The sequence below is a fragment of the Elgaria multicarinata genome, chromosome 7 (assembly GCF_023053635.1).
Source record: "Elgaria multicarinata webbii isolate HBS135686 ecotype San Diego chromosome 7, rElgMul1.1.pri, whole genome shotgun sequence".
Taxonomy (NCBI): Eukaryota; Metazoa; Chordata; class Lepidosauria; order Squamata; family Anguidae; genus Elgaria; species Elgaria multicarinata.
This window is the reverse complement of record NC_086177.1, coordinates 97714298-97730802: the sequence shown is the minus strand read 5'-3', so window position 1 is coordinate 97730802 and position 16505 is coordinate 97714298. Positions and strand designations below refer to the sequence as shown.

The following is a 16505-nucleotide window of genomic DNA, read 5'->3' as shown; positions in this document are numbered from 1 at the left end:
TGGGCTTCTAAGCAGCTGGATGTTGCTGACTCGGCAGAGCTAGCTGGTCCTGATACTATGCTTGTAGTCCCTGCTGGTTCCAGGTATTTCCACTAATCTCGCTGGCTGTGATAAGTTTGCGAGAGGTTAATGGACACCCACTACCTCTAGGCAGATCTTCTGCACAGTCTAGTTCTCCCACGCCAGATCAGTGTCTACCAATCCACTGCTGTGCTACTGGGGGTCAAAACAGCGTCTACTGATAATCCTCCCACCCAGAGGCCAGTTGTTCCCTCAACTGAGCTGGTTTCTCTGCGTTGGGAGGCTGTTGGCTCTAAATGCCCCCAGGAGTGCGTTGGCCTAGGACCAGTTTGGGACATTCGAAAGCACGTTTAATGCTGGCAAAAGTGTTCTTAGATATCAGTGCCAAATAAGCAGTTCTGCCAAAATGTCTCTTTTGCTTTGACATCTGTTTTAGCCACAGAAATAATTAATGCGACAACTTTGATCCCGTGCTTTTTCTTTCCTTTTTTGTTATCGCAAACTATCTCTTTTCTACTGAATTCCCTGGCATGTTCTTTGCAAGCTATATATAAGCCTACAAAATTGGCGTTGTTTGTTTGGGAACTATTGCTACAGTCCAAGACGTTAGTTGTTCCTCTTCATTATATGTATTTGCTTAATCCTTGTGCTAAGTCCTTCACACTCAAACATATTTCCTTATGCAAATAACTGTGCTTTTGAGGCAGCTCCTCCTGTATCCCACATCTCTTCAATCCACCCAATTTAACTTTGAATCAGTCCAACTTCCCATTTCCCTCCTTACCTCAACCTCTTTCTTCCTTATTCCATGAAACAACGCCACTCTTTGTTCTATTTTGCCATAGAAACCCACGGCTGACAAGCTCACGGTCCTAAATCTTGTCTCCTCTTACACTGAAGTAATTAGAATTATGGCCATAACGACTTATTGGGACTTCGCAGAGGTCACTTAGAGGTTTCCTCATCCAAACCAACAACATAATATTAATTCTCATGGTTACTAAGCGAGCCATTTGACACACTAAACGCCTTTCACATGCAGGAAAAACAAGCAATACAAACCCCAATTTGCTCTCATGAGCGCTTAAAACTGGCTTCAGCTACAAAACTCCACTGCTGTTTACCTAGTAGTTCCTATTAAGCTCAGTAGAATTTACTTCAAAGTCGACATGCATAGGACTGAGCTATCAAGTATTATTTATTTCTAAGAGATGAGAAATCTCTTTGAAATAAGGTATTTATTTCTAAGTGATCAAATTGAGCATATTGTCTATATTATTATTATATTATTATTATTATTATTATTATTATTATTATTATTATTATTATTATATTTATTTGTATCCTGCCTTTTGCCCAATACTGGGCCTCAAGGCAGCCTTACAAAATTTAAAATATATACATTTTAAACCTAGGAAAAGAAATGTACAAAAAAAAATTTACAATATTAAAACATAAACTTTACAAGTCCTTAACATAGATGGAGGCCCAGATTATTCTCCAAAGGTCTGCTGGAACAAACAAGTTTTCGCCTGCTTCTGAAAGCCCATCAAGGAGGGAGCCGTCTAGCTTCCCAAGGAAGAGAGTTCCAAAGCACTGGAGCAGCCACCGAGAAGACCCACTCCCATGTTCCCACCAAGCACACCTGTGAAGATGGTGGGACTGAAAGAAGGGCTTCTCCAGAAGATCTCAAAGCACGGGCAGGCTCATAAGGGAGAATACGGTCTTTCAGATAACCTCGACCTGAGCTATATAGGGCTTTATAGTTCATAACCAGCACTTTAAATTGTGCCTGGAAACAGACTGGAAGCTAGTGGAGCTGTTTTAACAGGGGAGTTGTACGCTCATATGTAACTTATGACAATATGCTCAGTGGTGCAGCTAAGGTTAGGACCTGTAGCCAATGGTCGTCCCCCCCAAATGACCACCCAGAGAGCAGCAGGTGAAGGGGGCAGCAGCAAACAGGCCCAGGGCTGGCATGGCCAAGCCAGCACCCAATAGGGCTGATACTGCCTATCTCTGCATCCCTTCTTATTATCTAAAAACAAACATTGGATAGGAAGGGGGGCAGCCAGACACGTAGATGATTACAGATGCTTATTGTTATTTTTACTTTAAAAAGTGGTGTTGGAGGAAAATTCTGAGAGTGCCTTGGATTGCAAGAAGATCAAACCAGTCCATACTCCAGGAAATAAAGCCAGACTGCTCACTTGAGGGAATGGCATTAAAGGCAAAACTGAAGTACTTTGGCCACATAATGAGAAGACAGGACACCCTGGAGAAGAGGCTGATGCTAGGGAAAGTGGAAGGCAAAAGGAAGAGGGGCCGACCAAGGGCAAGATGGATGGATGATATTCTGGAGGTGACAGACTTGACCTTGGGGGAGCTAGGGGGAGCGACGTCGGACAGAAAGCTCTGGCGTGGGCTGGTCCATGAAGTCACGAAGAGTCGGAAGCGACAGAATGAATAAACAACAACAACAACAACAAGAACATAGTGCTTATTCCCAAATAACTGTGTTTAGCATCAGGGCAGCAGAAGCGAACTTCGTTATATTGCTGCGGTTGTTCTGTGTGGCATGTCACACACACCCCGCCTCCATAATCATACACTATCATATACTATTACCCATACAGCATCGTTCTATAAACCCATCACATATATTTGCATAAGGTCCATTGTTCACTAAAGTGGATGCAATATTTTTTGTTTATAAATCATCTAGCAGCCAACCAAACCGTCTCAGCTGCTTTACAAAATCCAACCAGTTGTGAAGGCTGAAATTTATCATCCTATTCTGTCTCAGCATTATGGCTTGGGTACAACTCTTTATTTGTAGAGAAAGATTACTAAAACTTCTAACATGAAACCAGGCCATAAAAAAATAATATTATTATATGAGACAGGCAATGCTGGCAAATACATTTCACTAGCTTTCCATTGCAAGAATTTCCAGAAGGGTAGCTATATTTGTCTCTTGCAGCAAAACAGCAGAGATTCTTGTGGCATCTTAAAGACTTAACATGTTTCTTATGGCATAAACTTTCTGATGTAGCTGATGAAGTGAATGCTAGTTAACAAAAGCTTGTACCGTAATCAATTTATTAGCCTTTAACAGCGTTGGGCAATTTGTGGCCCTCCAGATGTTTTTTTGGACTGCAACTGCCATGATCCCTCACCACTGGCTATGCTGGCTAGGCCCAATGGGAGTTGCAGTCCAACAACACCTGAAGGGCAGCGAATTGCCTACTCCTGCCATAAAGTGTCTCAAAAAGCTTTTCTTGTTTTCACTGATTTCAGGTTTGGAAGTATTTAAAGACCTAGGGCTTATCTAAATGAGCAATTTATTGCACACTCGTGATTAGCCACTCACGGAAGTTTTCAGGTCCATTATATGACATTGTCAACAACCAGGACGTCTCCCGCAGTATCCCCTGGAAATCGCGCTATGAAAAGAACCACTTTTAATGTGGTAACATCTAAGAAAAAGTGGGATCGTCCACACTAGAACCAGGAAGCACAAAGCCCCAGGTAAGCAATGCAATTTCCCCTTAATGTAGAGATGTTTTTATTCACTCAGTCTCATGGGAAAAGAAAGTCTAAATAGGTTGCTATCAAAGAACACTGGATCCAATTTTCACAAATGTTTTCTATAAAATTCTACTTAGTATTAGGTTTTTATCTTTCTAAAAGCACAGCTCAGTTCTCACAAGAAAGCTCTTATTACAGTGTTGCTCATAGATCAATAATATTAACCTTGAAATTTTTCAGCGTGGGTTTTTAACACACTCAATGCCTCCCAGGTATTAAAAGCTATTTATATTGCTTTGACTTTATCTGTTCAGCCTGACATCAGACATGCTGCCTTTGGTAACTTTGGGGTAAGCTCCAGTTTTACACAAATTAGTATTTTGCTTACCTCTTTCACCGGGTCTTCCGGACTGGCCGGGGCTGCCTGGAAATCCTGGCCTTCCAGGAGATCCTTGTTCTCCCTGTGGTCCAGGTAGTCCTTGCCGTCCTGGTTCACCAGGGGGTCCGGGAACAGTTCGTGTTGAAACAGACTGGCTTGGAATCTGATTTAAGATTGAGTTATATCTGGCGAGATGACCTGCAAGGAAGGCAAACCACAAAACACAACACTTCAGCCAATGAACTGGGTCCTGATTAAACTTTATTTCAATGTTATGGGTTGTGTTCAGTTTGATGAATCAAATGTTGCACGTTTGTATTATATTTTAGAAATGCGCTGACACCAGTAATAGAGAACATCTATAGTGATTAGAATGATGAGTCCTTGTACCGGTTCTGGATGGGATTGCACTCACCCTGAAGGGGCAGGTTCGTAGCTTGGGGGTTCTTTTAGATCCATCATTGTCACTTGAGGCTCAGGTGACCTCAGTGGCACAGAATGCCTTTTACAAACTCCAGTTGGTGGCCCAGCTACGCCCCTATCTTGGCAGGGATAACCTGGCTTCAGTTGTCCATGCTCTGGTAACATCCAAGTTAGATTACTGCAATGCACTCTACGTAGGGCTGCCTTTGAAGATGGTTTGGAAGCCGCAGCTTGTGCAAAATGCAGCGGCCAGATTGATTTTGGGAACCAGAAGGTTCGACCATATAACACCTGTTCTGGTCCGCTTGCACTGGCTGCCTGTATGTTTCCGAGCCCAATTCAAGGTGCTGGTTTTGACCTATAAAGCCTTACATGGCTTGGGACCACAATACCTGACAGAACGCCTCTCGCGACGTGAATATACCCAGTCACTACATTCAACATCTAAGGTCCTCCTCCGGGTGCCTACTCCGAGAGAGGCTCGGTGTGTGGCAATGAGGGACAGGGCCTTTTCGGTGGTGGCCCCCAGACTATGGAACAATCTCCTTGATGAGGCTCGCCTGGCTCCAATGCTGCTATCTTTCCGGCGCCAGGTTAAGACTTTCCTCTTTGCCCAGGCATATGGCAGCACATCTTAATCACCCACATGCTTATTTTTAACTGTTTTTAATGCTTTATGTATATATGTTCTGCATTTTAGAATTTTAAATTTTGTATACTCGTTTTTATCTCAATTTTAGAATTTCTGTAAACCGCCCAGAGAGCTCTAACTATGGGGGCGCTATATAAGTGTAATAAATAAAATAAATACCCACCCTGGATAAGCTGTTCGCACACCTGGCGAGCCACTGCCCGTACCATTGCATGTGACTGAAGGTCTCCCTGCATAATAAGAACATCATAATGACACATTAACACCTCTAAGAGAGACTGCGAGCTGCATAGAATGTGGACGTTTCTCTCTCTGATCACTGGGAAATGATGCCCTTTGGTTTTTCACAGCACCATGCTACGCATGTGTCCTCAGAAGTAAATACCCCTGGATGGATCCGCTGCTGGCCATCTGCCAACAGAATGGAAACCGCTGGCGGAAAAGATTTCTTCATTCCACTGCAACCACCTGTGTGTGCCCCAAAATCTATTCCAGAGGGTTGGGGGACCCTTCAGAGCTCATTTGTGGGGTGCACGGTGGGCTTCAAAGGAGAGGACAGCAAGGAGAAGTCCCATTACAAGAGCAGAAATCCGCTCACACAACTTTGGATTTCACCCACCCACTGAGTTTAATGGGGCTTACTGACAGGTACATGTAAGTTGGAGTGTCCTTAAAAAGAACCACTCACATCATTACAGGTTTTTCATCATAACAAGAAGAAAACGTTCCTTGTTTTTAAAACAAATAAACCTAATGCTCTTCATATTCCTGTTGTCTGTACTATTCCAAAATTAAAAGGCACTTACACGTTCACCCCTCTCGCCTTTTGCTCCAGGAAGTCCCTGTGAAGGGGCAGATTAAAAAAGAAAAAGCAAACTGTAATTTGTGCACATATCTTTCCCCTTCTTTGGAATTCACAGAACTTTTTAACGTGGTAGGAAGTAGAGCATAGGGCTTGCGCCACATTGCAGCAATAATTACGTCACCAGGGTCTGATTGCAGTTTGCAATACATCCCAAATATCACCTGCAACGATTAAGAGGTTGGTGCTGGCGCGGACTTTTGTCCAGGCAGACTGAGTGGCTCAACAGATCAGGGGTAGGCAATCTCGTGCCTTTCAGATGTTTTGGACTGCAACTCCCATAAGCCACAGCCAGCATGGCCAATGGCCAGGGATTCAGACTGCTATGTGAATACAGTGCTAGACTAGACGGATCCTTGGTCTGATCCAGCATGTCTCTTATGTTCTTATGAGTTGTAGTCTAAAACATCTGGAGGACACCAGGTTCCCTAAATGTTGGCCTCCATCCAGAGTAGGAGGGGGAGATCTATGTGCACACTGCGATTGGGGAGGAATAATTTTCCAGGTAGCTTCTCATATCAGATCCTGTGCCCAGCACTGGAAGCCGCTTTTTAAACTCTTCTGGGTTGAAAACAATCGGTAAAGAGACTTGTTGGATGACCGTCATTGTTTTCATTCTCAGACTATGTGAAGCAAACTAAAAAACAAACAAACATGGCAGTTTTATGAGCCTTCAAGGGTTAAACTAGACATTGCTTTAATTGTGTAGTTAGCAATCACATCTGGGTTTTTGAAACATTTAATTCTAGGCATGGGGTGGAGGGAGAACATTCATCAGGACTGCAGGGCTCCAGGACTCCAGCTGCAATCCTGACCAAAAAAAAAATCCCCCTTCCCCACAACCCCAGCACAACAATTAGCCTTGTGTGAGGAGCTCTCATTGCTACCACCACCAATATAACATGCCATCACAAAATACAGTTTTATAATCGAGACCAATGATTTCCTATAAAAGGGTCCCTGGTTTCAGTCACGTAGGCACCAAGGGCCAATTCAATTGGCCATTTCTGAAGTGGAAAGAGTTACCTTCCAGAGCATGACTTTTCCTCATCAAAGTCATGCAATGAAACATTCTTATGAAAGTATCTCCTCATGATAAGACTGTAAATTACCAAATTGCTTCATAATACTTTATGCTTCCCATAATGGGCTCTGTCCCTCCTGAGGGTCATTCTCCCTTTTTATTCATCCATCAATTGGGGCAGGGGGCAGGGAAGAAGTGATAGGTCAAGTGAAAAGATTCCCCCTCATGATATATGCTAACTTGTGTAATTCTCTTGACCTCTTATGAGCCCTGTCTTTCACAGACTCAGCAAAGACATTGGCCCCATTCAGAAGACTCCTTAAACTACACCTTTAACCATGGTGGTTAAGCCAGAAATCCAGGCTGGATTCAGAAGACACCTTAAACCATGGCTTTAACCATGGTGAATAAGGCCTTAGTCACCATGGTTAAAGCCGTGGTTTAAGGTGACTTCTGAACATGGCCTAGCTTTCTGGCTTAACCACCATGATTAAAGGTGTGTTTTAAGGTGTCTTCTGAATGGGGTCATTATCTACAACATTGGTGGACAGCTTGCAGCATAAATAGAGGGTGTTTGTGCCACCCGAGTAGGAGTTGGAGGACCTATAGTCTTGGCTAATGCATAGAGGCAGGTTTGCATTCCTGTCCCTTCCTTCAGTGCTTTGCTGCTCTCTGCTCCCCACTCAGGAGACTAGTGGCTAAACCATCCAAGGCACAGTGGGCTGAATATGTACTATAGTGACTACCAGAGTACTTATCCTATATAAGACGTATACAGTCTTATACTGTGGACTGGGCTTGTGGCTGTTCACTAGTGATATATTCTGTATAATGTTCTGCTACTTACAGGTGGCCCAGCATCACCTTGTGGCCCAATATTACCCATAACTCCTGGCACACCTGGAGCTCCAGGTATTCCCTGCATGGAGAGAGCAAGAGAAATCATCATCAACATTCAAATACCAATTGAAGCAACAAGAGGGTCTACAAGAATTCATCATCTAGCTAGCCGTTGCAGCAGACCTGAGAAGCTGAATTAACGATAAAGTGAATATTCCTCTTGACTTGGGGGTTTCCAACGTTGCATCCATGGGAGCAAAAGTGCCCACGGGCACCTCTCTCGGTGACCATCAGATTCCCTGACCCTCCTGATTTTAATTTTACATCTTAAGATTTAAATATAATAAATATTTAACTGGGAAGTTGTCATGCTGAATAGCAATAATGCTTCCCTCCAGCACCATCTGTATCTGGATTCAGAAAGAGTGGTTTTGTGTTCTGCTTTGTACTTCTCGGACAAGTTGCTTTTCTTGTACTTTCATCAGTTTGCCTTCAGGGAAACTAGTGTTTTGTCACCAAATTATTCATAAAATAATGAATAAGCTTCATGAATTGTTCACTGCTTCATGAATTGTTCACTGCACAACCCCCCTCATGAATAAGCAAGGCAGCCCCTCAATTGTGCCTAACCCAAAAAAGTTGGGGATCCCTGCGCTAAACCAATGGTTCCCAAACTTGGATCTCCAGTTGTTATTGGACTATAACTCCCATCATCCCCAGACAGTACGGCCACTGCCTAGACTCAAACATGGTTGAGGAACCACTGCCTAGACTTAAGTTCGAAGATCAAAAAATAATCACTTTGATTGGACCATCAATAATATTGTACTGGAGGGTAGTTACCATTTTCTTGGACTGTGCATTTGCCTTGGACAAGACATGAAGCCAAGGTGGGATGACCTGCTTCAGAGATTAGACACTTTTAGATCCAAGGTGATTCAGATCCAAAGCAACCCAAAGCAAATCTGAGGCTCCAAGATGAGGCGCCCCTATCTGAGCCAATAAGGTGGGTTCCAAGCCATTCATTTTCTCTGCACAGCCGTACCAGTACTGAAAATGCACCCAATATGTTTTGAGATCATGCTGCAACCTCCTGGCTGCAACCAGCACTTTGATAGTTCTCAACAAGGTGGTGAGGTGTAGCTGGACATGAGTTGAAATCTCCACAGGATCTTTTAAGCTGGACACGAGTTGAAATTTCCACAGGACTGGGCACAACGTCAAAAAGCATGGTGGCTTCTCCATATCAGTGGAGGCTGGTGGCTTCGATGATGGTGGGGCAATGAACTTGCTCTGGGCTTCAGCCAGAACCAGTCAGAACTCTACAGGAAGTATCCAAAGTGTGCAGCACCTTGTTTAGCTCCTTTAGACTTCTGGCTCGATCTAACTGTAACTCATAACGGATTCACCACCCCACTGACATCAGAGCCATCAGCCTCCAATGCTCCATATTATTAGTACATCAAATGGTTATATATTTTGTATTTTAGCTAGTACATACGATGGTGTCGATAACTGCACATAGCTACATAACTGTGAAAAGAAGTGAACTATAAGAAAAAGCTACTGACGCCCTGTGATGACAAATATTTAAACCATGTTATCTAGACTTTAGACCTACCACAGGCCCTGGGGGTCCTTGAGGTCCAGTGGGCCCATCTTTGCCTGGCAGGCCCTAGAGAAAAAGGAAGGTACAGGAATTAGTGTATTGCTCTTTATCCCGTTGATTGGAATGGCACTGTTCACTGCACAAAATGGCCACAATCCCAACTCCATGATACTCTGACAGGTGCAGGAAGTTCCATGGAAGCACAAGCTGACCCATTCACTTCAAGAGCAAAATGCTAAACACAATGAATTTCTAAAACTGTGGTTTGGATTTTTATTTCTTTTTTTTTACATTTTGAAAATTGAACCGTTTTCAACCTGTCATTTAAAGCTAAAGGTCTGTGCGATATCCACCACCTGTTATTTCAGGCAACTTCTTCCCCTATGTCCAAGCCTGAATGGGTCCAGTCCCTGTTTTTTTCCCTCCTGTTTAACAGCTGATCATCATTATCAGGAGCTTTGGACTACGCCAGTTAGCTGCTAAATGGGAAAAGCGAACGGAAGACCCAGCTGCAGTGTTCCTTTCCCTCCATTCTTACCAGGTGACTGGATGGCTGTCTAAACGCGTGGAAAGCCCCAGGGTGGATGCACAGTGGTGCTGCATCGATTATACAACACAGCAGCCACCACACAGCCACCCTGGGGCTTTCTGGTGAAACTGAGGAGAAAAATGGTTGGGGATTTTACCCGACTTTTTCCTCTGCAGGTGAATATGGCGCATCTGCCGTCTGTCCTCGCTCCAGAGTCGCGATGGAGGTGTGACCAGGTGGATGGCGACCCCTGATTGGTCACCATCCGCTCGGGCAGAGGGCGTGCCAGGCAAGCCTAATGTCTGCTGGAAAGCCTGTGCTGCCCCCCCCCCCCAGTGGGGATTACTTGCCACCACCCTGCATAAACGATACCGCAGGGTTTGGAGGCGGAGTGACGCCAACTCAGCGCCATGAAGACAGCCCCTGGCACACTCAGAGTCTTTAGAGTACCACCATTCTGTGAAGCAGCGCAGGAAGTGTGGAATCAGGTTGCTCCTTTACCCCTCGGCATCCACAAAACGTCAACAGCCTGTGCACAGCCAACTGCTCTGCCTCCTGATCCCGGGCCTGGGGTGAATGAGCTTTTATCTCAGTCCCTTTTAAAATGGTAGCAAAAAAAAAAAAAAGCCTCCACACAAGTTTCTATTAAACATAGCTTTAAAATTATACCGCCTCATTTGTTTTCATGTGTTGTTGTTTCTCTTATTTAGCTGCTAAAGAATATTTCCGTGCAAACCACCTACGTATGTTTACTCTGGCACTGTTTCTGTACCTCTTGGCCGTTTACGAATCTCTTCCTACTGTATTTTGTTAGGTGTGAAAATGGCCTTTTATAAAATGAAGTCAAACAGAAGTCTGTTTGAAGAAGCAGTTGGATAGAGAGCATTCCTCCTGCTGTCCCCCACAGTCTTTAATAAACACTGCTCTTTAGACCACTTCACTACTTGTTACTAATTTTGTTTCTCAGATTATCAAATGGCAGATATGCGTCTTAAGCTAATTCTCGAAATGCAGAATGCAGAGGAGGAAAGGAAATGTGTTCATATCGGGTGCTTGCACTGCTTTTTCAGATCTGTAACCATGCGGTGAATAAGTCTTTTCAGATATTAAAACCTAAAGAAATCTGGTCTTTCCCCTTTATGCTACACTTGCATTTGCCCCAAGCCAGCTGTAATACAATATCCCTGCAGTGCAATGAAAGAACTGGACGTGTTTAGCCTTCAGAAGAGAAAAATAAGGGGAGATATGATAGCACTCTTCAAGTACTTGAAAGATTGTCACACAGAGGAGGGCCAGGATCTCTTCTCGATCACCCCAAAGTGCAGGACGCAGAATAATGGGCTCAAGTTACAGGAAGCCACATTCCGGCTGGATATCAGGAAAAACTGATAGGACCAATGACCTAGGGAGGTCCTGGGCTCTCCCACACTAGAGGCATTCAAGAGGCAGCCGGATAACCATCTGTCAGGGATGCTTTAAGATGGATTCCTGCATTGAGCAGGGGGTCGGACTCGAAGGCCTTATAGGCCCCTTCCAACTCTACTATTCCATGATTCTATTATATGATCCCACATTCCAATTTAACGCTCAAGAGGAGGTAGACTTTGTGTGGATGAACAGCTGTATTCTTGTTCCGTAGTAACTTAGGCAGCTAAGGTCAGAATTGTTCAGTAAGCAACAAAATGGGGAATCTCAACCCTATATTTGATGGTAATGATGATTGTGCAGATGGAAGAAATTTGCAGAGGAGTTGGAAAGGGATACTTAAGCCTACGCCATCCACAGCTTCTCTGAGGGCTATTTTCCTGCTCCCAGACTTCTTTCCAGCCTCAAACCCGCTAAGGAAAATGGGACAAAACCAGTGCTTCGCCCCTGCAAATGCCCACCTGCCTGTACATGTCAGTTACGTGGCTACTGAGGATTTGCTACATAGTTCTGCCAAGAATGGCCAGCCAACGCATTTTATGAACTCTACTGGAAGAGCCACAATGAGGCAATTTGGCACCAAGGGCAGAGAAAATCACGTATGTCCCAAAACTCAATGAGTAGCATTTAGGTTTTTAGGAAGCAAGAGATGTGAGGGTGCAGAAAAAGGAAACCAAAATTATCAACGGGATGGAGCAACTCCCCTGTGAGGAAAGTTTACAATATTTAGGGCTGTTTGCCTTGGAAAAAAGGTGAGGGGACACATGATAGAGGCGTAAAATTGTGCATGGTGTGGAGAAAGACAGTAGGGAGATGTTTTTCTCCCGCTATCATAATACTAGAGCCCAAAGCCATCCAATGAAGCTGAATGGTGGGAAATTCAGGACAGATAAAAGTACTTCTTCACACAGTGCATAGTTAAACTATTGAATTTTTCGCCACAAAATGCAGCGGTTGCTACCAACCTGGGCAGCTTTGAAAGGGCATTTTATAAATGCATGGAGGATAAGGCTATGAATACCAGTTGCTGGGGAACGTAAGTGGGAGGGTGCTACCGACTTCACGTCCTGCATGTCCTGCTTCCCATGGGCATGTAGCTGGCCACTGTGCAAACAACAGGATGAAATTTAATAGGGATAAATGCCAAGTTCTACATTTAGGAAATAGAAACCAAAGGCACAGTTACAAGATGGGGGATACTTGGCTCAGCAATACTACAAACGAGAAGGATCTTGGAATTGTTGTAGATCGCAAGCTGAATATGAGCCAATAGTGTGATATGGCTGCAAGAAAGGCAAATGCTATTTTGGGCTGCATTAATAGAAGTATAGCTTCCAAATCACATGAGGTACTGGTTCCTCTCTATTCGGCCCTGGTTAGGCCTCATCTAGAGTATTGTGTCCAGTTCTGGGCTCCACAATTCAAGAAGGATGCAGACAAGCTGGAGCGTGTTCAGAGGAGGGCAACGAGGATGATCAGGGGTCTGGAAACAAAGCCCTATGAAGAGAGACTGAAAGAACTGGGCATGTTTAGCCTGGAGAAGAGAAGATTGAGGGGAGACATGATAGCACTCTTCAAATACTTAAAAGGTTGTCACACGAGGAGGGCCAGGATCTCTTCTTGATCCTCCCAGAGTGCAGGACACGGAATAACGGGCTCAAGTTAAAGGAAGCCAGATTCCAGCTGGACATCAGGAAAAGCTTCCTGACTGTTAGAGCAGTACGACAATGGAATCAGTTGCCTGGTGAGGTTGTGGCCTCTCCCACGCTAGAGGCCTTCAAGAGGCAGCTGGACAACCATTTGTCAGGGATGCTTTAGGGTGGATTCCTGCACTGAGCAGGGGGTTGGACTCGATGGCCTTGTAGGCCCCTTCCAACTCTGCTATTCTATGATTCTATGATTCTATGAAAGTTGGATCAGACAGGTCGTTGGTCTGATCCAGTAGGTTTTTTTTTGTTCGTATGAGATGGATTGCATCCTGTACGCTGACCTGCAATATACCCACCGCCACTGCCCCCATTGTGTGGAGAAACACTAGTTTGGAGAGTCAGAAATAATTCTTTTGTGTTTGCTCTGCAGTGGTGTGGCTGGTTGGGTACAAGCAAGCAGTAGACTTCAACTTTTTCAAAGGTGGGATCCAGTTTAGACCTCAATCTGCAAAATGGAACCCGCTTTTACGTTTTCAACAGCGTGTATTTGTCTTGACGCATTGGTCTGTGTCTGGCTTTTTCCGACTCTCTCTTTCTCACTTGCATGTAGTAAGACCAGCACTGTGAAACTAGGAAAGAGGACTCACCATCACTGCCCCTGCCAAACATTACCCCCCTGCTGCATCCAGCCTCCCTTGGAGGTGAGGGAGCCAACTACGAAACGTCCAGCCCACTGAGAAGACCTCCCTCCCTCTCTACTGTGTTTACACCAGGCTGCTTTTCCCCGTGGAATGCAGGAAGACGAGTGCTAGCAGACTTTTAGCCTGTTAATTTTTAATTTGCTCTGTACTTGTTCTGTATTAAATCTAGGTGATTTCACTTGAGTGTTGAATTTATGCTACCTTTATTGTCTTATTTGAATTTATCTATAAATTTAATAAAATGCTTTCCCCCCCCCCCCAATCCGATTTATTTTGATAAGCTGATGTCTTTTGTGAGCTGCTAAACTCACTCCACAACCATCTTTTCATTTGGCTTTTAAACATCTTAAACAAACAAAAATTAGGGTAATGGTAAGGAGTCCCAACCAACCAGTTGGCCCAGTGAAGTAAATCAGCCTTCCCCAACCTGCCACCCTCCAGCTGCCTTAGACTACAACTCCCAACATCCCCAGCCAGCAAGGGGTGTTGGGAGTTGTAGTCCATCACATCTGGAAGGCATCAAGATGGTGAAGGCTAAAGTAGATTATAGCTGTGGGGCTTCCCTAAACTCAGTCCCTATGGCAGGGGTCAGGAGCCTCAGGCACAGGGGCCAAATACGGCTCTTTGAGGTTCCCTAGAAGATCACGCCCCCTTCACCCTTACCTCCAATCATCAATCATTTGGTGGATTCCCATAAGAGCAGCCCTGCTGGATCAGACCAAGGGTCCATCTAGTCCAGCACTCTGCTTACACAGTGGCCAACCAGCTGTTGACCAGGAACCCACAAGCAGGACATGAGGGCAAAAGCATCCTTCCACCCATATTCCCCAGCAACTGGTGCATATAGGTTTACTGCCTTGGATACTGCACTCAGCCATTAGTAGCCATTGATAGCCTTCTCCTCCAGTAATGTATCCAACCCCCTTTTGAAGCCATCCAAGTTGGTGGCCATCACCACATCTTGTGGTAGTGAATTCCATAATTTAACTATGTGCTGTGTGAAGAAGTCCTTCCTTTTATCTGTCCTGAAGCTCCCAGCAATCAGCTTCGTGGGATGTCCCCGGGTTCTACTATTATGAGAGAGGGAGAAACATGTCTCCCTATCCACATTCTCCACACCATACATAATTTTGTACACCCATTTTCCCCCATTCTAAAAGGTTTAAATGCTTCTCCTGAGGCTTAGTTACTGGCAGTAAGAGCTTTAAGATATAATATGCTGGTTTGGGGGGTATTTTAGCCCCATCCCCTTTGACCTTAGGCCCCGACCACCACTAGAATGTGGCCTTCAAAAGCTTCTTTAAAATGGAATTCAGCCCTCAGGTAGGAAGAGACTCTGCACTCCTGCCCTATGGCTGCAACAACAGCAGCTACCCTCACTATAGCTGTGACTACACAGACTTCCTTTTGCGTCTATTAAAAGACTCAGATCCAGGCTGAGAAGCTTGCTCTGTGCTGTTCTTGGAGCAAATCACAGAAATTCTTAACCAAGTAAAGCTAATATCGTGTAACTGCAGCCAAGTAATTCTTGGACTGCTTCTGCGATCCAGAACACACACCCCTCATTCACAGCAGGGGCATTGTTTGAAGAGTTGACAGACTATGTGGGTCTTGCTTCACAGCCTCTGAATACAGCAAGGCCTGCTACATAAGCGTGCATGCAAGAAGAGGCTTAAGAAGAAAGTGGTTCAGGGAATTACCACCTTCCTAATAAGTAACATATGCTGAGTTCCCTTTGCTTATTCTCCAAGGTTTAAAGCTAAATCCCACAGCAGGTTCAGTAGGGCATATGTGGATAATAAAGAGCTTTTAGAATTGCTTTGTGATCTTCTGAGAGCAGAGGCCTTCCTCTCAGACATTCCCTTTCTCTTGCCGAAGGGAAATCATGGACCCAATCCCTGGAAGGCACCAGGTTGCCTTCCCTTGCGTCTAACCACTACTCCAGCCTTCCCCAACCTGGCACCCACCAGTGTATATAGCACCATGTACACTGATGGTGCTATATTATTATTATTAATAATAATAATAATAATAATAATAATAATAATACAAAATAATGCACTGAACTACAAATCCCACCATCCCTAGCCACTTTGCCCAATGGCCATGCTGGCTGGGGATGATATGGGGTGGCACTAGGTTGAGGAAGTCTACAGTACACCACAGCGGCTCTATCCCACTGAAATATTATGCTGTACTTGCAGGGCAGGGAGCAGTGAAGGGGCAGGAGGGAATGCAAGAGCTCAGGACTTGCTCCAAAATGTTTTGCAAGGTCTGATTGATCTAAATAGAATCTCAGCCCTCGTCTATACGGCTTCTGTAATGCTGCCCCTGACGGCGCGAGCTCCTTCCCAGCGTCTACATAGGAAGGAGCGCAGTCTTCTCTGGCAAGTGGGGTTTGTTTTTTTTAAAGGGGAAAGCGGTTTTTTGTTTGTTTTTTTAGCTGTAAATGCGAAGGATCGCATTTACAGCTAATTGGGGGGAAACAAGGGGAGGAGGAACGAGGCAGCCGGCTCTCCCTCTGAGCTCGCTCTGGCTGCCCCGTTCCTCTCTCCACCCCACCCCCGTTTTTTTAAATTTTAATCTTTAGATGCGAACCTTTGCTTCTAAAGATTAAAAATAAAAAAACAGTGGGGGCAGCAGGAGCTGCCCCATTCCTCTCCCCCCCCTTCTTTAAAATGTATCACCATGGAGCCCGGAGCTCCCTGTCCTCCCGGAGCGTGTTCAGAGGAGGGCAACCAGGATGATCAGGGGTCTGGAAACAAAGCCCTATGAAGAGAGACTGAAAGAACTGGGCATGTTTAGCCTGGAGAAAAGAAGATTGAGGGGAGACATGACAGCAGTCTTCAAATACTTAAAA

General features: G+C 44.8%; 1 protein-coding gene across 1 annotated transcript in view; it reads right to left on the bottom strand.

Annotated features, from left to right (window-relative positions):
- The window catches only part of COL14A1 (collagen type XIV alpha 1 chain), a 134786-nt gene that overhangs the window by 14830 nt on the left and 103451 nt on the right, over nt 1-16505 (bottom strand). Inside the window, exons 40-44 of the mRNA XM_063131328.1 lie at nt 9354-9407; nt 7740-7811; nt 5813-5848; nt 5170-5236; nt 3941-4129 (exon numbers count right to left, since the gene is read on the bottom strand). Coding sequence (XP_062987398.1) covers nt 3941-4129; nt 5170-5236; nt 5813-5848; nt 7740-7811; nt 9354-9407 — 418 coding nt within the window. The remainder of the gene's footprint in view (nt 1-3940; nt 4130-5169; nt 5237-5812; nt 5849-7739; nt 7812-9353; nt 9408-16505) is intronic.